This window comes from Onychomys torridus, chromosome 4 (assembly GCF_903995425.1).
Source record: "Onychomys torridus chromosome 4, mOncTor1.1, whole genome shotgun sequence".
Lineage (NCBI taxonomy): Eukaryota > Metazoa > Chordata > Mammalia > Rodentia > Cricetidae > Onychomys > Onychomys torridus.
Genome location: NC_050446.1, coordinates 51,732,763 through 51,754,222, shown reverse-complemented (window position 1 = coordinate 51,754,222; position 21,460 = coordinate 51,732,763). Strand labels below are relative to the sequence as shown.

Genomic DNA, 21,460 nt, shown 5'->3' with positions numbered 1-21,460 from the left:
GAAAGGTAATGGCTGAACATAAATCCCTTTCAGAAAGGAACCAAGGTAGAGTAAGAGGAGAGAACTCACCCAACCTTGGCTTCATTGGGCCTGGTTGTCTTGAGCTTGGGGTGGGTAGAAAAGGGTGGTGTGGGGACACAACTGGATCCGGTGCCATGCTAAGCTGTGGCTTGTTCCTGGAATGGAGGCCAGGCAGGTTCCAGGTGGGCATTACTAGTTCCAACCTAGCCCCTGATGGTGGATTCCCCAGCCAGAAGTCATCAAGAGCTCACTGAAAGCATTAAAAATAACATAACCAAAAAACCAGAGACGAAAACACACAAATGGGGAACTGAAAGTAAAACCCAGCACAGGGCATAGGCTTACTTACCAGACTCAGGCTAGAGGGAAGCTCATCCCATTGAGAATGCAATTATAGTAACAGGGTTGGGGGGGGGGGGAGGAGAGGCCACTCTTCCCAGTCATGAAGACTCCCAGGCTGAACCACCACTCTCTTACCCCATCAGTGCCATATTCCAGGACCCTAGGTCCTTCCCAGCTTCCGCCCCTATCTCCTTTCTCCTGCCCACCCTCACTCCCCTCCCCTACTGCCCCAAACAGGCAGTTCAGTCAGAAAAGACTCTTCCCAGAGGCTCTGTCCATCACGGACTTCCATTTCAGAAAGCAGAAGGAACAAACTCATTTCCAGAGTTTATTGCATTATACATGCGGTCAGAACATGCACAGAGAACACAGCACAGGTTGCTGCTGTACTTCTACCAAAACCACAGATGCACCACGAGGGAAAGGCTACAAGGCATACGTCATCAATACTCCATTTCACCAAGGACAATTGCTAAGTTCATTTGTGAAAAGATACATTGTAATGTGCTTTTTAAAGTCCCCTCCCCCCAAAGCTTGTGGGTTTTCTTATTCATTTGAAATATATACGTAATTTTTTAAAAGTACTGGATGTTTTCAAAATGGCATGAGTTCATGGGCTAACCCACACACAGAGAACTTTTATGTGAGGGAAACCGTGGAAAAGTCACATTGCTGGTTGGATAGATGGGTGGATGAATGGATGGTCGGATGGATGTTCTACAGTTCCAATAAGTTAAGACCCAAATGAAAATGCGCAGTAATAGTTACCCTGCATTACGATGAAAAAATAAATTACACGTGCTAAGTTTTTTTAATATATATATACTCATAGGGATTACAGATCACTTGCAGCACGAACAGAATAACCCCAAAGTCACATTCTAGCAGGAAAACAGAACAGAACAAAACAAAAAACAAAAACAAAGAGCCATGAAGGTTTTGTTTCCGCCTTCCCAGTCCTCCACACTCAGGCCTGGAACACGGTGCCCCCTCTGGGATCCTGGCCTCACATGGGGCCTCAGACCTAAGAAAAGGTGAGGTTGGCGGTCAGTTCTCGGATTCGATTCTCTCGGCTCATCTTCTTGAGTTTCATTCGGCGGTTTTGAAACCAAATCTTGACCTGCCTGTCGGTGAGGTTAACGCTCTTACTGATCTCTAGGCGGCGCTCGCGGGTGAGGTACATATTGAACAAGAACTCTTTTTCTAATTCCAGCGTTTGGTGCTTAGTGTAAGGGCACCTCTTCTTTCTGCCGCTCTTTGCAGTGAGCCAATTGCTGGTTGGAGTATCAGACTTGATTTCCTCTAACAAAATTAAAGGGAGAAGAACAAAAATCAAGAATTTTTTTTTCTCTCAGTCCATTCAAATATACCCTTGGCCATGACCCTGCTGGCAGACAGACGGCTTTGGACAATGCACCATGGTATTAAACATTACTCACAAAGGTGGGGCATGAAGGGGATTTTAAATTGATAGCAAATGAGAACTAACTACTTAAGTAATACATTGGAGGGGTAGTCTGTACCAGAGGTTCTCTCTCTCTCTCTCTCTCTCTCTCTCTCTCTCTCTCTGCCATACAACTTTCTGGCTTGCACAAGACGTCACTATAATGGCAAAGTTCACAGATTTCCCGCAGCAGCATTCAAGTGGTCAGCCCATGCCAGGACAGGAACAGAAATCACAGCTTGAGCGGTTTACCAAACTCCCTGCTGCTCCAGGGCCCCAAGTCGCCGCTGCTTACCCACCTCTCCTGGGCAGACAGGACCCAGACTCTTTCAAGAGATAAACAAGAATACCTTCTCCACCCTGCCTGGGCATTGTTGCAGTCTCCCCAGAATCCCCTCAATCTTAAAATGTGTCTTTGCCCTTCACACAAAAGCATTCCTCCAGAAATGTAACCCTGTGGCCCACCGGTAGACACTGAGGCACAGACTGCAGGCATGGGGGTGGGCACGATTCCTTCTGTAGAAACCCATACCCCTGGTTCTTTGCCTTATTCCAGCCCTAAGTGGGCAATGCACATCCATTCTCCCCCTCTTCCGCCTCTGCCCTCTTTGTATAAGGTTGCAAAGCCTGCGGCACTTTCCCCAGACAAAGCCAAGGTTACCTAGCCCAGCAAAGGCAAGAACTCCTCTGCTTTCTCCACCCAAGCACCAAGCGGCCGAACCATTCATTTCCTTCCCTTCTGAGATCGCAGGATGCGGGGCGCAAACCCTTGAACACAAACACGATGTCTTAGGCCACCTTAAAATGATCCCTGGGTGCAAGGCAAAACTGGGGCTGCAAATCTGAGCCAAAGGAAAGGGGCCACTGGAGCCCTGTTTACAAGCCGCTAGTCTCCTTTTAGCTCTTTTGTTGCGTTTCGGGTCTGGCTCTGGACAGATAAACCCGGCAAGCCTCTCCTCTGCCCAGGCGCCATCAGCGTGGGGCCAGGACTGGCCGGGAGGGCCAGAGCAGCGCGGGGAGAATCAGGGACCATCTCGAGGCTGAGATCTCCCCTCTAAAAGCCGGGTGCAGCAGCACCTGCCAGTCGGGCGCTGGCCTCCGCTGCCTGGGCTCCGCTTTGGGCACCCGAGCGCTCCCTTTCCGAGGGTTTACCGGATTGCGCGCCCCGTTGGGGTGGCAACTCTGTTCATACCGACCTTTGCTTTCCTTCTCCTGCACTTCGGGACTGGACACCGAGACCTCAGCCAGGCAGCTCCTCTCTTCAGGAAGGCCGCCTTTGGCCTCGGGGCTCTCCACTTGGGAGACTTTGGTGGGCTCCTGGCCGCTCACGGTTTCGTTCATCTTCTTTTCCATCTGCAGCTGGGCAGCCGAGAGCTGCGGCTTGGCCGCGCCACGAGGGTTGAGCTGGAGCATGACAGTGGAGCTGCCTTCGGGGTTGTTATTGTACTCTTGGGTTTTCCCGGTGGCGTAGGTCTGACTCAGTCTAAAATATCCAGGGACAGGAACCTCGGGGTTCTCAACGGGACAGGACTCAGGGACCAGCCTCTGGTACGAAGGGACCTCGGCAGAAATGAGTTTGTTGCGCTTATCAGAATACATGCAGCAATTGGATTCTTCTTTAATGTTGGCGGTGAACGAGCAAGTGGGGACCTGCTGTGTAACAGGTTGCTCTATCCGACAGGATCTGTTCGGGTCTGTCCAACTGTCTACTTGAGGTATATAAGGATGCACATTCATACCCATATTTTGGTGGTTCACTTCTCTTTTGGCCAGAGACGGGAGCAGTCCACAGGTTTGCATTCCATAGGTCCCCATGTCTGCGCTAGGTGGTGGCATGTACATGCTGGCGCTGCTCGAATAAAAACTGTCACCCCTGCAGGCACTGATCAAGGAATCTACTAAAAAAGTATTAGCAGCTGGAGAGCTGTTGGGAAAGGACATTTTGGGGAGGAATTTGAAGAAGAGAGATTGTGTCCTTTGTAGGCTGACATCTCTAGGAAAACATTCCCGGTGTAATTGTGGATGCCTCTGCCGACCACATGACAACCAAGCCAATGAGATTTGAAAATGGCCTTGAGCCGCAGCCTCCTTGCAGGTCACGTGTTCCAGAGCCCGGCCGGCCGGCCGCGTAAGCACGGACAACAGCGACATCTACTAAGCGCCGGTGATAGTGCGCGCTGGAAACAACCGGCCCAGAGCTCTGCGGCTAGCCAGCCAGCCGGTCTCCCGGGGCTTGTTTGGCCGGCCTGCCTGCCCCACTCGAGTCCCCTACCCGGCCACCGGGCCCCGCCGGCGGAAGGAAAGGCTTGCTCCGAGGGGCCTCCGGGAGGACACGCGCACGAGGGAAGTCAGAGCGCGGTGGCGCCTGCTCACCGAACTGTTTTCCCTGCACACACCCAGGCAGAACGCGCCCAAGAGGGCCGGTTCCGAGCAAGGGGTAGGGGCGCGGGCTGGTTAATTTAGTACTGGGCAGCTGGGAAGGTGAGTCCGATTCCTCTGGTTCTCAAACGTCCCTCCCTAGGGGTCCAAAGGAAAAAAATCTCCGCTGCAAACCTACGACCAAGGTGTCGCGGTAAGCACCGGCGAAAAAGGCCGCGAAGGTCGAGAGGCCACGCAGCTGGGCAGACCCCGAGCCTGGAGGATGGTTCCAGCCCGGAATTACCCTCTCCTTCGATCCTTTGGCCCGGACTCGGGGCCCCTGGGCACCCACGAGCTCCTGGAGCCTAGACTCAGAGTAACCACACCCTGACCTTTGAGGGGCCGGCTCTGGGAGCTTCTAGCTTGGTGATAATCCTTCGCCAGCCATTCCCTATCCTGGAAAGCGTCCCTCGGGCTCCCAGAGACAGCTAAACTGAGGTTTCCTTTCCCTCGCAATACAAAGCAGAGAGGAAGGAAGGGGCAAAAGAATTTTTTTTTTTTTTAAAGAAAGGGGAAAACTGACCCTCGAACTCCACAAGTTTTAGAAAACCGGGCCAGAGCAAAGAGAGAGCAAAGCAGAAAAGTGTCATCTTACTCTTCTGCAAAGAAAAATATGTTTTCCTTTTATGGGTTTTGTAAAAGCATTGGTTTCTGACAAGTGCAAGGTACAAAAGGTTGTGGAATTTATTAATACATATTAAGAAGAATCAGGGCGATCAATAAAATTCTCATCTACATTCTTGGGCTACTTGGTAATTTTCTTGCTTCTGAAGGTTTTTAAAGAGTTATACCCGCTGTTGCCACAAACGGGAAGATATTTTATTAACAAATCAATCGAGACTTTGTAAAGGATAAGATTAATAGTTAAGATTTAGCATAATGGCGTTCCCTTTATGAATTATTGAAAATTATACTATTGATTTTTCCCCTTCGCTACTAACCAAGAAGGTCAATTTTTGTTTTAACACAAATCGTCAAATATTAAAAGCTATACTTTTGTCACAAGTTAAATTTTATAGTTTTGGACAATCCCTAAAATTCTTTGACAAGGTTTTGCTTGGGCAAGAAGGGGAAAGGGATGGGAGAATCTTAGTCTTCCGTTTCCTCTGGTGAGGGAAAGTTTTATAAAGAGGATATGGTCTGGGGTTGTGGTCCAGCTCATTAAAGAGCAACCACTGCCACCACCACCATGGAAACTCCGAGTTTTATGAGAAACTTGAACAACTTCCTCCTCCTCCTCTGGTTGCAGGCGGACGAGCCGCCCTGCGGAAGCCGGGGTTTTAGGACAGCAGCAGGGAGCTTTAACCTTGATTTCCAAAGAGTTGCCCTGGACCAGGGGCCCTGCCTGTGTGTGGGAGCTGTCCTTCGGCCTTCCGGGCCCCTTCCCTGGCGGTCAAGAAAGTAAAACGGACCCGGAAACTGACCGTGAACCAGTTCTCAGTCCGAAGAGACTACTGTGTTCTCTTCCACACTCACTCAGGAATGGGCTGGCCTTGGATTTCAGGCCCAGAGGCTGAACTTGTGGATAAATCTGGTTTCCGCCTCAACAGAACATTTCTTTGGGGTTCAATGCTCCTTAAAGAGCCTCAGCGATCTGGGGGACCTAGTTGCTCCTTCACAAAAACATTTCAATTCCCCCCAAAAGTCCTTTGCCCCCCTCCCTCCAAAAGGAATTTCTCCCGGCCTGGTGAAAACAGGCCTTGAACGTTATTTTCGGCCTTGGGACCGATTGGCTAGTCCCCTCTCAGTGCCCTCGCCCAAACAATAACCCCTTTTAAAAAACTCCACGGTGGCAATGAGACAGACCTTTTAAACCTTTACGCAGCTGTTCAAATACAACATCATTGTCAGGTTAAAAGCCTGGCGCCTCTAACTGCTCTGGCTGCTGCACCCCGGTGGTGAAGCCCGAGACTTAAACATTACCTTTCCACAGGGCTGGCTATTTTTAAGCTGGGGAGGGGGTGTGAGGTGTTAAGTAAAGCACAGGAGAAAAACAAAACAAAACGAAACACTGAAACACTCTTGCCTCCAGGTTGCTAAGATCCTGATCAAACCTAACAGCCACTGATTAGCAGCACCTCAAATTTTCCCTTTCCACATTGTGGGGATCAAATTCTGAGTTACAGCTAAACGTGCCCAGTGCCGGACAAAGTGCCCGCTGCACGGTTCTCGGTTCTCGGCAGTCGCCCTGACGCCAGCTTGGCGCTTTAGCATTGTGTTGCCTTGTATCTCGGCCAGGAGAGCTGCCCAGAATTCAACTGCCCAATTTTCCTAATCCTAAGCAAGGAAGGGCTGTTCAATCTAATCAGGAATTTTATGCCCATCAAATGCCCTTTCATAATCTTTATTTATACACGAATCAAACACCCAGTCTAAAAACAAGCAATTCCTTCCTGGGCTGGTAAGTCTACAGTGAAGTTGGAGAGACAGCTCTGCCTTCTCTGTGTGTGGGTCTTTCTGTTTCAGTGCCTTATCGCTTCAAGCTCAAAGTCATCTCGTATTGAATTAGGGTTTAAATAGATCTTCAGTCGAAGGCAGAGAAAAAATTGTGCATGTCAATTTAAAAATGGAATCTATTCTCACAAAATTCTGTTATTTTTTTTCTCTTTCGAATTTCTGCCTTCAGACTGAGTCCTCGCGGCCAAAATTGTCAATATGTTGGATTTACAGAATTTAAAAACTTGAGCAAAATGAAAATACTATAACAGAGGAGAGAGAATGTGCCTAAGACCTTAGAGCTGACACAAAGCAAGCAGAAGGAAGAGGCAGTAGCTTAAAGGCCAACTTTTATTTTGCTTAGTGTTTAATGTAGTGGCTGGTGTTTTTTCAAAATTATCTTTAGATCATTTACAGCCATTAGTATTAATAATAAGTCAATATCGCATCGTAAAGGAGATGGATACCCTTATTTGTACCAAGACGCCTGTCTCCCTGGCACAGTTCTTTCCAGAGAAAATTTAAAAGGTCGCCTTAGCAAGAAATTAGCATTTGTAATCACAATAGTAATGAAGTGGCTTGCATCTGCACTCTCTTGTCTTCTTCGGAAGGATGGGGTGGAGGCTCTGGGCCTAAGGGGACCTATGGGCTCCTTGAGTCTCCCTGACTTAGAGCTATGGGCCGCCTCTGGATTCTGTCACTCTTTGGAGGTAGGATGGGTAGGGACAAATTTAAAAGCTGCCTCCCCAGGGCGCCCCTCTGGGTTGCACTGTGTACTGTCTCACCAAGGGGAAAAGAAATCGCGGGGGCAATTGGCAGACTACCACCGGCTCCGTAAGGGGTCTACAGAGATGAGTGAAAGGGATCGAGAAGGGCCGAGGCTCTTTCTATACAGACACAAAAGACTCCTACTTGGCGTATTTTTTCTCTACTTCGGAATCTGAGAACTTGGCGCCTCTGGATCGGTGGCCACCGTCAAGGAGCCCCACGCACCCTAGCCGGCTCAAGATGGGGAGATTTTCAGCCCCCGCAGTTCCCGATCCCATCCCCTGGCCTGTATCAGGCCCACGGTGGGCAGGCCTTGCCGGCAGGACTGACCCTGCAGAGCGCTCAGCAGCCGTGGTCCGCCGCAGCGGCCGCCAGCCAAGGCCAAGGGGCCCCGCACAGCCAGATGCGCGGTCGATGGGGCCGCCTACAAAGGAACACAACGACATTTGGGGCGGGAGGTCTCACCCCACGAGAACTGAAACCCGGGGTAGGCCCTAAGAAAGGTCGCTTTACAAGAGCCAAGCTGGATTGGCAGCGAGACAGGCGGAGCCGGGTATCCGCGCAGGGGAACACCCACGCCTCTCGCTGGCGCCCAGCCGGGGAGTCATGGCGCCCCAGCCTCCCGCAAGCCAAAGCCAGCTCCTGGAGGCCAGGAGAACTAGCGCACCGGCCGGCCCTGGAGGGAGGGAGACCAGAGGTCAGTGCAAATCCCGGGGGCTGCAGGCTCTTCTCAAGGAACTTAGGGGGTGAAAGGGATCCGCCATCCTCCCTTGGAGCCGCCTACGTCCTGTCCCGGAGCCCCGTCTTCACACTTTTGGACCGCAGACAAGGATGCAAGCGGAGGGACACAGACATTTCCCAATGCCCGGGGCTTTGCGGGGGCAGGGAATCTCAGGAGCGATTTTAACTGTTTGTGGGAGCTAGCTCCCAAAGCAAACTGCGCACCTCAAGGTCAGCGGGCAGCTAGGAAAGGTGGCCCGGATTCCGTCAAGTACAATGCCAGGCTACTTCAAATGCATTTCCATTCACAACACTTTGAAATCCGAATGTCCTCACAAAGAGTCTACTATCTCCAGTAACCGCATTAGTCCGGTCTGGCACCCGCACCCCAGCTTCTAAGCCCAGTCCGCCCCTAGGATAGCCAGGGGTAGCACCAAGCCATGCCTAGACCGAAATCTTCAGCCCAGAACGACGCCCATGGTCCTCATGGAGTTTCATTTTTTTTTTCTAAGTACACACTCAGCTAAGTTGCCAACGCCCTAATCTGTTTTAAACAAAAGCCTTTTAATCATCCCAGCCATTTGAAAGCTCACAAGACGCGTGCGGTTTTGGGGAGATGGGAGGGACCTTACGTTGTCATTGCTCTCCACACTCAAACCAACATGAAAATAGATATTCACCTAATTTAATTAACTCGAAGTGGCAATGACGTATTTCAAACCACAGATATTTGTCTTTTTAAAATAGCTTCTCAACACCATCAGGTTATATACTAGGGTATTTTTCCCCCCAGCGGCTTTATCTTAAAGGAGACTTTCAGAAGACTGATTGCCTCTTTTTCTCTGTCTCTCTACAACTTCTCACAATCATGGCTGCTTAGAAACAAGGAGATAGCAAACACCTTAACTGCTGGCTGTTTCTAACTGGTGGGCCAAGATGCCTTATTAGAATCTAGTATTGGAAAAAATAAGGTACCGCAGCCTCTCGGCAAATAAGGTTTCTGGAACGTGAGCGCGCCCTCGTGTGGCTGTAGAGGTTCTTGCAAACGGAAAATAGTATTTCTCGCGTTCGCCTGGAGTATTCTGGCTGGCACACAGCTTGCTCATTTAGACGCAGTTAAAAGAAGAAAGATAAGGAGAGAAAGAAACCAACCAATTTTAATTTCCCAGGAAGATCATACTACTGGGGCATTTACATGTAAACCAGTGCCCAGATTCTAAACAAAAAATCCCTTTCTGAGGGAAGTAATTTGATTGTCTGATTTGTTTCTATTGCATCCTTTATCAAAGATTGAGAAATGTGTTTAAAAAAACAATATAAATATATTTTATTTTGTTCTATATCTTAGAAAGTGCCAGAGTTTATTTAACAGGATGGCAAATTGCGTTCAAATGCTAGGGATGGTGTAAGTCTGATGAGAACTTATTCTCTCAAATGCCTTTTTAAAGACTGCAGTTCTTCCTTACAGCAAAGAGAAACTCTCTAAGAAGGCTCCAAAATTCTCAGTAATCCTAGATCTACTAATAGTTAATAGGCATTTTGATCTAACAAGTGTTTTTATTTTTTTTCCTAAGAAGTCAATTGCTATTGAATTACTCCAACGTTTGGAGGGAAATTAAGGTTATTGATCTTGAAATTAGGAATTTTCTTAGATTTATGGTGAACCCCCAGTATGATTCTGTATGGTCATAAATATGTGCATGGGTCTGGATGTGTGAGCGTGTATTATGAGAGTGGGTGGTGGTTGGAAATCACAGAAGAACTTTAAGGCGCCTAATTATTCAGAGAGGTTAAAGGTGATGACCTTGACATTTTGGAAGTTCAAAGGCATACACTTATGCACTTATGTTTTTCTTCACCCCCCCCCCAAAGCTTTAGCAATTAAAAAAATTTATATTTCAAAAAGCATACTTCCTCAGGTGAGGCCTGGGGTGCCGTGCATCATATGGATTTATATTTTGACTTTGGGTTTCTGAGAGGTTCAGAGTCTTAAGACCCACTTCACTCTTTTCAAAAGGGACACTTTTCTCACGTCTCCTGTTTATTGCTCATTGCGGAAATCTCTTTTGGGCCCACCAGAAGGTGTATAATATAACCCAATTAAGCTGTTTAGAACTTTGGCTTTTATGGTGTTGTCTAGACAGTTCAAGGTTTTGTAAACAGCCTGGCTTGGTCCTGTGACATAAAGTGCAGCCCTCACCACATTCTTTAACTTAAAGCGATAAATGTGGTGAGAAGCAGTTGAGCAGCCCCTGGCCTTAGTACAGTGTGTGTGTGTGTGGGGTTCCATTCCTTGCCTCATGCTCTCTATGACACCAGAAGGACCCCATGTTCCCCTGGACCTATTAACTTCCTTTTAACAAAACTTCCCCCTCACATAGGGGTTTCTTCTTCTGTTAAGGAATTCTGGCTCCTTGACCTTGTTAAGAGATCGTTTGGATCTTCTAATTAATTTTAAATTTGTTTTGTCTTTCCAGAAATTCCAAGTTCATTAGACTAAGGGTGGGGGTGGGGTGAGAATTTGCTCCTTAGACCCCTTCTGCTTCAATCACCTTGCCTGGAAAAAAAGGCAACCAGCATTGCTGGATCTCATCACCCATTCAGAAATGCAACACTAACGTGATTTTTAACGCCAGTGTAGCCTAGAGGGTGTGTGAAGGAACAGCTCCTATTACAAAGAGATTAAAAAGTGCTCCAGTGGGCTTTCAGTTGCATGGGGAACAGGGTTCTTGTCACTAAGACAGCCTGATTACCTACTAAACTTCTACAAACAGGAAAAATCCATGCAGTGTATTGAAGCTGTAACCTCCATTTTGCTAGAAACCATTTATTCACACACAAAAAGACAGTGACTCATGCCCAAAGGTACATTTCCCAGAGTTTAAATAATCTGTGTTCACTGAGAGGGAAGAAAGGGATTTCTTAAACTCAAACAAAACACCACCGACTCCTTCTAGCCCCATGGCCTAGCCCCCTACAGATCCCGCCGCGTCCACAAGCGAGGGAACATGAGCACATTGGCGGGTAAAATTGTAAAGGGACGATTTCATTTACCATTTTCCCCTTATTAGGATCCGCTCGGCCAAGTCCCCGGCCTCGTCCTCAGGCTGCAGTGGTCGCTGGGAGGTCCCGAGTTGACCGCCAGAAGGAATCGTGAAGTTCCACAGAGAAGAGGCGTCATTGAACCCAAGGACATTGGGCCTGCGGAGGGCAGGCTGGTGGGGAGGAGGGTGGGTGAGTGGGGCTCTGGGGAGGGGGCGCTTCCTGGAGCTCTCAAAATAAGGGGTTTCCCGTGAAATACTGCAGACGGTCTCTGTTCAGTTTCTTTTCTTTCATCCTGCGATTCTGGAACCAGATTTTGACTTGCCGGTCAGTGAGGTTGAGCATCCGAGAGAGTTGGAGTCTTTTCTCTTTGTTTATGTATACATTAAAGAAAAACTCGCGTTCCAGTTCGCGGATCTGGTACTTGGTGTAGGGGCAGCGCTTTTTCCGGGACCTCTGGGGGGCCACTGCAAGGCAAAGAGACCAAGGGGTGAGAGAGGCTGCTGCCGGCCCCCACCCGCTCTGGCCACTGAGCTAGGGCCAGGCCTTGGCCGGGTTAGGGACGTCCCTTGCCGCCGTTGAAAGGCCCTGCCTGCGTCGTGGGGGATGATATATGGGCGGGCACAGGAGAGTGCGGGCGTGGACATGTGTTCACGCCCGGACACACACACACACTACACACACACACACACACACACACACACACACACATACACACACTTCAGCCTTGCACTGAGATAGGAAAGAAGAGGGCAAGTCAGCCTCTAAACTGGAGCCTGAGGGAAAAGAGACAGCAGCGCGCCCACCGGGGGCGTCTGCTCCACTCAGAGCGGAGCGTCAGCCAGACGCTTGGATTAAGTCCAGTTCGAAGATCACCTACCCCCTCCCCGAAAGGCAGGAGACTCCCCTGTTCCCACTCACCAACTGGCTCCAAATGTCCTTCTCTCCTCTAAGGTCCCCAACCCAGCCACCCCCACCCAAATAGGGGGAAAGCCCTCTACAGCGATTAATGTCCTCTTCGAAGTCTACCTTAAGCCCACCTAAATTGGTTTCCTATCATAAACACGCTTTACAACGACCCGGGAAATCTTATAGGATGTATAAACCCCCTCGAATGCTTATAAAGTAGCACATAAAACGGCGCAAGCAGAGGGAGGTCCCCGCCGCACCCCCCTCCCCCGCCACCACCCCGGGCCAGCCCCTAGGCCCGCCGCCGGGTGCCTACCTGTGCCTGCGCTCTTCTCGGCCCCCGCCTCCCCCGGGGGGCCCTCGACTTCGCCACCGCCGCCTTCCGCCGCCCCCTTGGGCTCCGAGCCGGGAGTCGCCTTGGCGCAGGGACTGCCCCCGCCGCCAGCAGCCCCGGCCTTGGGGTCGCCCTTGTCAGCGGCGCCCTCGGGCTGCGGCGGCGGCGCGGGCGCGGGCTGGGGCTGCGGGCCGGGGAAGGGGGGTCCCGGCGCCGCCTCGTAGAACTGATCAAAGCCCTGGGGCAGGATGCCGTTGCGACCCACGGCGCTGTAGAAGTTGGAGGCGGCGGCCGCGGGACCGTGCGGCGGCCCGGGAGCGCCACACACCGGCTCGGGAGCCTTGAAGAGCACGTCTGGCCGGCGGCCGCCCGGCGGGAGCAGATCCCGCTGCATGGCCGCTTCCTCCGCCGCTGCCGCCGCCGCTGCCGCCGCCGCCGCCGCGGCGTAGTAGGGAGCGTAGCCCCCGGAGCCGCCGCCACCCCCGCCGGGGCCGCCCCCGCCGCCGCCCCCCGCGCCGCCACCGCCGCCGCCACGGTACGGCCACTTGGCGCGCTCCAGGCCGTAGTCGCGAAAGGCCACCTCCCGCACGGGCTGGACGTGCGGCGCCAGGTTGGACGAGTAAGGGAAAGTCATCTGGCAGGAGGACGGCTGCGAAAGGAACGACGGCTTGCTGGCGAAGTCCGTCGGGGCCACGTAGTAGGCGCAGCCCGGCAGGTACATGCTGGCTGCGCTCGGGCCGCACTCGTCAAAGTCGTTCATGGCTGCGCGGCGTGCACGCCGGCAAGCCTCGGGCCGCTCCCCGCGCCTCCAACCTGAGCCATCGATTGCACAAGAGGCTTGGGCCAGGATCAACTAAGCAAAAATCCCCACCGGGCGCTGACGTGCAATTCATCTTGATTGATTCTGGTGGTAATTATGTCACGTGACGCCATGGAGAGAAATGTCCTTATATCTATATCAGCGCTCGCCAACACGCCCCGGGACGGCTCCTGGCGCCGAGACGCGCGCACGCTGGGGGCGGATCGGTCTCCAGCTCCTGCCAGCTCTCCCAGGGCACTCCCTGACCAGGCTGCGCTGCAGGCCGGTCACCTGCGCGCCGCCCGCGGCTGCCACCGCTGGGCGCATCTGCCGCCACCGGACTGGGCCGCCCGCCCGCCTTAGCCCGCCCGCGCTGCTTTAAGTACCCGGACCTAGGCCGGAGGGGAGGAGGAGGGAGGGAGAAGGAGGGGGAGGAAGGGGGAAGGGAGAGCAGCGGAGAGCGGTGGGGGGAGCCCCCGGCCCTGGCACAGGGGACTAGGTGTGAGGGTGTGAGGTTCCCACCCCCCACCTTTCCTGCGGCCGCTCCCTCCCCCGCGACGCAGCCACCCTCTGTCGCTCACCGGCTGGGAGCTTGTTGCTTCTTGTTCAAGGGGCGTAATTGCGACACTCTCCAGGGCGCAGAGAGCCCTGATTTACATATTTCTCGGCGGAGAGCGTTCTGGCTGGTAGCGATTTGACTCTCTGGGGTTCTGATACCAGGGACAGGAGTGCAGACCCTGGAAAAACCACCCCCTCTCGGGCGCTCGGTTTGGCCGGGGCCTCGGTGCCCACTCCGCCCTTTCCCTTCCAAAATTTTCGCCTGGTTCCCATCCCTCCTTCCTTACTCTTCACTAGCCGCCTACCTCTCTCCTGTCTTCCTCTTTTTTCCTTTCGTCGCCTCGGTCTCTCTCCTTTCCACGGTCTTTCTCAGTCCCCTCATCCTCTTTACTGTATCCCCCCCCCTCTCTCTCTCTTCCTCTCTTTTTCTGTGTCTCTGTCTGCCTCTCTCTGTCTGCCTCTCTTTCTGTGTCTCTGTCTCTGTCTTTCTCCCCCGAGCCAACGTGGACACCCAGAGGTCCCGGCTTCCTTGCCTTCCTTAAAGCTCGGGGGCCTGATGAACAAAAGAAAGTCAAGTCCTATCCTCACAGGCACAAGGGCCCTACTCACCGCCCACAGACAAACCCTTGGTGTTTCAGCCTTCCTCACCCTCTTCTGTGTTCAGGTCCCTCAGACCTTTCACTGCGTTGGAGCCCCACTAAGGCCTGAGCAATCTCGTGCCATACCCGCAGGACTCTTCAGGAGCCCCTGGGTTTGATGGTCACAACTCCCGTGGAGATCGGTTGGCTCTCCAGGGGCTCTCAGTAGCTTCTGCCTCCCCGCTGGAATCTACCACCAGGCTCCGACATAGACTTTTCTGGCCGGCATCTACTTGCTCCAAGGCCTCCCTCTCCTCCAGCTGCAGCAACCCTCTGCGCCCTGGAGTCCAGAAGAGAGAGGCCTGGACTCCCACCTCCAGCTTACTAGGCCCCTAGTCTCTCCCCAAATCCAAATCCCAGCACCAAAGGCAGCAGCCTGTCTCCTTTCTCAGTATTCCTCTTCCCAGGAAACCCCCGCACAGAGGCCCTATGCCCTGGTTAGGCCGCCCTGGCTGTGTGCTGGTCCCCTCCCCGTCCCCAGGCCGCTACAGTTCGGGTCCAGTGCTCTCTGTGCACCAAGCCGACTGACAGAGAAATGGCGAGTGGTCTGAGTTAATATCTATGTTCTCGCTGATGTCGCCCCTTCCTCTTTTTCTCCCCCCTCCTTTCTCCGTTCCTCTCTTTCCTCCGCCCCCTCCCACGTCTGCTTCCCTCCCCCCCAACACTGCGCCAACAGGTCTGTGGCAGTGATGACTGGATCTCACCAAGCTTTCTCTCACCCAGCTGTGCATCCTACGTGCCCCCCTGCATCTTCCACCCCCACCCAGGTTCCTGCTGGCACCATTCTCCTAGCCCAGACACCCCCCCCCATACCGCATTTTTATCTGCCTCCCTATCTCCATCCTAGTCCTAAGTCTCTCCTTTTCTGACTCCTGGTCGACGCCCCTGGATCTGTCTCCTAAAATGGCTCCCCAGACACTGCACAGTGTTCTTGGGGTCGCTTAGGACGGGAGGCAGCGGCGGGGGCCCCCCAATCTTTGCCTGTCTTAGGATGCAAAACATTTCCCGCACCTTCCCTCTGCTCACCCCACCGAGTGGGTTGTAAGGCACACCACCACCCCTAAAGTGAAGTCTGCTGGCCGCCGAGAAGGGAAATGGAAAGGACGAACCATTCAAGTTCAACGACATGGCGACGGCAGCTCCGGCGGGAGCAGTGCTTTGGCAGGGGAGGGTGCGCCATCTGCAGCGGCGCGCTGGCGCATTGGGGAAGGGGCGATGCACCCCCCCCTCCGCGCGCCTTAAGGTGCAGGTCGCCCCCGACACAGCACCCAGAGCATTCATTCATGGCCCAGACTGCTTTGCTGTTTAGCCCCAGCTCTCTGCCCTGGTCCCCACCCGGAAAACAAAATAAAACAAAAAACCCACAACAACAACAACAGGAAAATGCACAGCCGTTGGACCCGCGCGTTTCGCCAGAGAACCTACCGTGAAGACCCCGGCGTTGTGTCCTCGTCCTTGCTTATGGAGTCCTACCCGAAACACAGGGAGCACACACGGCCTTCGGGACTCGGCCAGCAGCTCCGAGAAGGATAGCTTTCTGCGCAGCGCGTAGACGCGATGCGGTAATTTTGAGCCACCCAAGATAAGACACTAACTTGACCTTAACTTTGTCAGGGCGCCCCTGGTATCTGGAGAACGTGAACAGACACTGTCTGGCAGGCTCTCGTAAAAGCTGACTGGGAAAGGGATTCTGAGTCATTTCATTTATTACCACTACAGTTCTGCAAGAAAGCTTTTCCTCCCTGCCAAAGTTTAATTATTTATGCTCTTTTAGGAAACGAAAGAAGAGAAAAGCAGGGGAGGTGGCGGGGAGGGGTGGGGGGAGAACACCCAGAGCCAGTCCATTCCCCGCAGAGCCTATGGAAAAGATTTCTTAAGTAGAGACTGGAAAACAAAACAAAACAAAACAAAACAAAACAAAACAAAACAAAACAAAAATGTGGGGAGATCACCTTTGTCCAAGGACGGTCGGACGGGTGCTGTGCCCCCCACCACCACTGAGGGGAGTGGATGCAGCTGGGAGAGGCCAGTGATGGGGCACACCTCCCTCCCCCACCACCAGACATGAATATTTACAACGATTCTGGATTTCTCCTCCACTAGCTCGCATCCAGGAAGCCTCCCTAGCCTGCCTCCCAAGGGGAGAACCCTGGGGCCTTAAAAGCTTCCCCCCTTCAGCCTTCAGAGCTATCAACGGATTGAACAGCAGGGCAAACCGCTCTTTTTCATTTTAAAACCTCTTTCTTGGTCAAGAGGCCGCACGGACTGCAGCGTTTCAGAAGAAGCATTTATATTTCTACAAGGGAATGTTGAGCAATCAGATTTCATTATCATTTCTTTTTGGCATTTGTTTCTCATCCTGGTTCCAAATTTCTGCCAGTACTTCAGCTAGGGAAGGAGACATCCTTGGTCTTTGGATTTGTGTGGATCAGTAAAGGGGATGCATTTTGGAAAACACCGCTGGATCGACAGATAAGATTTTATATTTAGGCTAATTTTCTTCTGGAACTGGCCTCTAGGAATATTCTCCTCCATCCCAGACTACAGAGAAGAAACATGATGCTTTTGTGTAGTGTCTATCTAGGAAGTAAGCCTGCATGTTTTGTTTTAGGGCCTGGGTCTGAGTAAGTCTGATTTCGTCTTCCTTTCTCGGCCCTCTGGACTCAAGGTCTCAGTACTGAGGTCTGCCTTTGTTCAGTTGTTTTCGAGGAGAAAACCTCTCAATACAGGCTCCAGAAACCTGGCTCAGGACGGCTCCCTCCCTGCCCATTCAGATGCAGAAACATTCTATCTACAAGGACCTTCTTCTTTCTTACCTTCCAATTGTTGTGTGCAAAAATTTTAATTGAAAAATATTTTGTGTATAAATAAAATTTGTTTCCCAGGAAGGGAATTGGAACATTGACTATTCAGTATTAGAGATGCATTGGTCTTGGTTATTATTCTTCCTCAAATTAAAAGCTAGTTTCTATGTCCATGAGTTAGGAGCCCGGATTTTCAAAGGGATCAGTATCAAGCAGGCCCTGGCTTTACTTGCCTGAGCTCTAGGCTCCAAAGGCATAGGGTGGAATTCCCAAGGGAGCCTGCTGAACTCCTGGTGCAGTTGCCTAGGGGATCTTTCTAGGACTTAGCTTGGTCCTGAAAAGGCTGACCAAAATTTGGCAGAGAGATGTTTTGTTTTGAAATCTGAGGAGTCTCAAATCTTGACTCTTCCCCTTCCCCCACCAATAATAGCAAGCTTGCATGGTTTGAGAATTTAGGCAAAATGGAGAATCCCGAATCTATAAACTCGGAGTTTTCTTTGTGTTTGAGACACACTCACATATGCCCAAGGACTTTCCCACTTTGGATATTTTGCACATATTCCGTCCATAGTTTTTTTGTAACTGTTTCCTGACTGCCTCGGAAGCCATTTTCTCATTTAATGAACAGCAAACACTTAGACAACAAGCAGAGAAAGTAAAAAATCGAATTGGGAAGCCTGCAAAACATTACAAAAGAATCCAAAGCATCTTCTAAAATGAGCATCAGACCTCTCACAACATGGCTGGGACCTGGATGTTTATTTTCACTATGCAGCTAATATATACAAGGAAATGTTATTGTACAAAATCAAAACAAAATGTCCACGGCAACTGTTAGCACAGAAAATGATATTATTTAAAACACCAACTGAGGTCAGTTGGGGTGAGGCTCAAGGGTCCTTGTGAGATGGCCTGCAAGGTCCAGATCCTGGACCTTCGCTAAAGAACAGCCATTGGACTTTGGGAAGGAATCATGAGCCTTTAGGATGTTGTGGATCTTGCTAGGGGTTGGGGGTGGGGCTTAAAGCGCAAAAGAAGAGGCAAAGTGTGTGTGTGTGTGTGTGTGTGTGTGTGTGTGTGTGTGTGTCGGGTTGTTTTCACTGAGAATAAGGCTGGATAGATTCTGTAACAAATGTAGAACAATTCCATCAGAATTTCCATTCAGAAAACCTAGGCTCCTCAAGGTAAACTTGGCAGGACTCAGGGCCTTAAAAGCTTTAACAAGAGCTGGCCACAAGTGTCTCAGGGAAAGGGTACAATGACTGACTGAGCTTTGAAGGACTTGTTGGGTGGTGGAGAGGGTAGGAGGAGAAATTCGGATTCTTTCTGCCTTCGGAGAGCCTTCCGAGAGCCTTTCCAAGAGCAGCAACCCCAGGCTGAGAATCTGAGGTCTCTTCTCCCACCTCCAGACTTCACAAGGAAGCATCCCCCCCACCCCCGTCTCTTCTTGTGGTGACCCATTAAGGTAATTCAAGAAAGACGTGTGGACTCTGCCATCCATTCAAGGAGAGAGTCACAGCTGCAGCCTGCAGAGGGAATCTCCTCTTCCCTCACTCCCTCCTCTTCCCTGGGCAGCCAAGCCTCAAAACAGGCCAGCAGCTCCCCTCACCACAGCATAGTTCTAGGGCTCCAGTTACAGAGTGTATGGGCTTGGCTCAGGGATAGGTGAGGTTGGGTTAGGGGAATTCTGCCAGTCTTGTCTGGAGATTGTAATTTGTTCTGGACCTCTAGTTTCTCCTATCTCTGAGAAGGAAACCTTCCAGCATAGTCTACCCAGCAGGTACCCCCGCCCCCAAATCCTTCAGGGCAGATGGGGGTTTTGGTGGTATCACACTCTTCCCTTCCTCCAGCGTGCAGAGCCTGGCTTTGTCACAAAAGGCCTCCGCTGCAAAGAGGCTGGAGTTATCCTTAGCCCTTTCCACTGCAATGGGGTCTCAGGGCCTTTCTACTGGCTCTTCTACTCGGAGCTCTAGCTAGCTCCTGTTAAACGCAGAAAGAGCTGGACAGAGAAAGAAAAAGCAAACTAACAGGCTGGAAACTGAAAACCCAAATACAATGTTTCACTAGTAAGCCCTGGATGTAAACACCACAGAATACAAGGGCAGGTGACCTTAAGCCTCACGCTGAATGCATAAAGCCAGTACTGGATTGCAATTCCCAAACACCTCTTAGGAGGGTCTCCAAAGAGCTGAAGGCGAAAGGGTTCCACTGGCCTCATCTCCAAATCGCCTCCTAGTTCCAGGGCTTCAGACTGAGCCGGAAGACACCCAAGACCAGCGGAGGAGCGGGAGGAAAATCCCCAACCCCAGCACCTCTTCCATGGCCAGGCCTAGGTCCAAAAGGGCAGGCTTGGCACGGCCGCCGCCCTCGTGAGCAACTAATAGAGCGCCAGTGCTTGCTCGCGCTGCACCACACGCTTCTTCTTCATGCGCCGGTTCTGGAACCAGATTTTGACCTGCTGGTCGCTGAGGTTTAGCCTGTTCGACAATTCCTTACGCTTCTGCCGGTTGATGAATTCATTGATCAGGAATTCGTTCTCCAGCTCCGCAATCTGCTGCTTTGTGTACGGTTTCCTCTTCTTGCGGGCCCTTCCCGGGGCCGCCCCCCACGGCAGGCCTGAAACAGATTCCCAACCCATGTCAGCCCTCTCAGATCAACTTCCCGCCCCAAGAGGTTTACCACTGCTGGCGATTCGCCTCCCTGTACAACTGTCCCTGGCACTCCACCTCCCGTCCCCACCCAAACTGGCTTGGGGAGCATGGGCACCGTTTACCGTCGGGCAGCGAAGATCTCAGGCAAGAGGCCACCCCGGCCACTTGCACTGTCATGTTCAAGTTGAGCGGGCCTTTGGTGTCTTCCTTGAAGCCGGAGGTGCAGGGGGCCCCCTGGAGCAGGGTTGCAGAGCCTGGAACGGCCCGGCCCACACCCGCGTAGTCATACTTCATGCCTTTGAGAGCCGAGTGAGCCAGACTAGACTCGGGGGCGAAGGGCGGCCTAGTTCGGCTGCGTTCCTCAGATCCGGTGGCAGCATCCGGCGTATAGAACTTGACCTGTTCTTCGGGTCCGTCCTTGGCGCCTGGAGACTGCAGGCCAAGAGGCCCAGAGCCGGTCAAGTAGGGCTGAGAGAAGCCCCCAAAGGCAGAGGCGGTGGCAGGCTGCGCAGGGGTGCAGGAGGCAGGGGCAGCGGCCCAGGGCAGCGCACCGCGAGGGTACGAAATGGGGGGAAGCGCGGCCAACTGGCTGCCATTGGGCCGCAGGTTGGAAAAGTAGAAAGAGTCCGGTGACTGCAAATTCAGAAGCGAGCCCACATAGCCAGCTCTGTAGAGACTGCGCTCACACATCTCCAACAAAGGGCCTCGGCTGTGCCCGCAACAGTATTTAGTTACAACCCGGAATAAGAGGACCGGCTCAGAGGATTGGACGAAACTTTGCCTGCAGGTTCTTCAAAGCCGGCCATTTCAGCACCGCCTACATCCCCCGACCCGTCCCCACCCCCCCTTCAGGGTATTATGATAACACCCGCAAAGTTGGACGGCGAAGGACTAGGCCGCCAGCAGAGCCAAAGCATGTAGAGGAAAGGCGAAGCCCTTGAGACTTTCCAGGCCTCTTTCAGAAGCCGGTGACGTCGGGATGGGGGTACCTTTGCCCAAGTGTCTCTTGGGAGTTTTCCTGACCTGGACTGGTTTTGCCAGCTCATTTCCCCGCCAGCTGCCTGGGCCGAACTTGCTTCTGTCAATTTGAAGTTGCAATTCATACATTTTCCAGTAAGGGTACTTCTGGGCTTGACTGGAGAAGGTCTGGGAGGGCCACCGACTGCCCCTGGATCTCAGCAATGCCACTCTGAGACCAATCCCTTTTGTAGAAAGAACCTCACAAAAGGCCTCTGCCCAAGGCGCTTGGCAGCAAGGACCCATTCACTGCGTGAACCTGGAGTCCCAGGCCCCAGACAATACAAGAGGTTGATAAACAACAGAGAAAGCATCACAGACTGCTCAAGTGTGACACCTAAGGACTCCTCACACCATCCCGGGTGTTTGTTCCCAGGAAGTAGTGTTGTTATCCAGCCCCCCCCCCTCCCCCCCAGGTAATTCAGCAGTTCCAAGAGCCAATCTTGTGCAAAAGATACATTCCTTTTATTTCCTGGGTTCACCTTGGCGACTACTCCTTATAAGCCAGAGAAGTCCTGGATGTCCAGACAACCAGCTAGCTGCGCTCCTTGTGTCGGTG

At 52.1% G+C, this 21,460-nt stretch overlaps 3 protein-coding genes across 3 annotated transcripts; all 3 read right to left on the bottom strand.

Annotated features, from left to right (window-relative positions):
* Positions 1 to 674: 674 nt before the first annotated feature.
* Positions 675 to 3,831, bottom strand: Hoxd10 (homeobox D10). The gene is made up of 2 exons (XM_036186177.1): positions 3,004 to 3,831; positions 675 to 1,665 (listed from the first exon to the last, which is right to left on the bottom strand). The coding sequence occupies exons 1-2, from the start codon at positions 3,746 to 3,748 to the stop codon at positions 1,388 to 1,390; spliced, it is 1,023 nt and encodes a 340-aa protein (XP_036042070.1). The 5' UTR covers positions 3,749 to 3,831; the 3' UTR covers positions 675 to 1,387.
* A 7,591-nt stretch (positions 3,832 to 11,422) lies between these two features.
* Hoxd11 (homeobox D11) lies at positions 11,423 to 13,194 on the bottom strand. The gene is made up of 2 exons (XM_036183283.1): positions 12,417 to 13,194; positions 11,423 to 11,658 (listed from the first exon to the last, which is right to left on the bottom strand). The coding sequence occupies exons 1-2, from the start codon at positions 13,192 to 13,194 to the stop codon at positions 11,423 to 11,425; spliced, it is 1,014 nt and encodes a 337-aa protein (XP_036039176.1).
* A 6,416-nt stretch (positions 13,195 to 19,610) lies between these two features.
* Hoxd12 (homeobox D12) lies at positions 19,611 to 20,574 on the bottom strand. Its single transcript, XM_036183434.1, has 2 exons — positions 20,007 to 20,574; positions 19,611 to 19,849 (listed from the first exon to the last, which is right to left on the bottom strand). Exons 1-2 carry the CDS (start codon positions 20,572 to 20,574, stop codon positions 19,611 to 19,613), a joined length of 807 nt encoding a protein of 268 aa, XP_036039327.1.
* Between the last annotated feature and the right edge of the window lie 886 nt (positions 20,575 to 21,460).

Coding starts and splice junctions, on each gene's coding strand:
- Hoxd10 (XM_036186177.1), bottom strand. CDS start 3,748: ATGTCCTTTCCCAACAGCTCTCCAGCTGCTAATACTTTTTTAGTAGAT. Junction 1,666..3,003: donor GCAGGAGAAGGAAAGCAAAG/GTCGGTATGAAC, acceptor TAATTTTGTTAG/AGGAAATCAAGTCTGATACT.
- Hoxd12 (XM_036183434.1), bottom strand. CDS start 20,574: ATGTGTGAGCGCAGTCTCTACAGAGCTGGCTATGTGGGCTCGCTTCTG. Junction 19,850..20,006: donor GAGATCTTCGCTGCCCGACG/GTAAACGGTGCC, acceptor AATCTGTTTCAG/GCCTGCCGTGGGGGGCGGCC.
- Hoxd11 (XM_036183283.1), bottom strand. CDS start 13,194: ATGAACGACTTTGACGAGTGCGGCCCGAGCGCAGCCAGCATGTACCTG. Junction 11,659..12,416: donor CGAGAAGAGCGCAGGCACAG/GTAGGCACCCGG, acceptor TTTGCCTTGCAG/TGGCCCCCCAGAGGTCCCGG.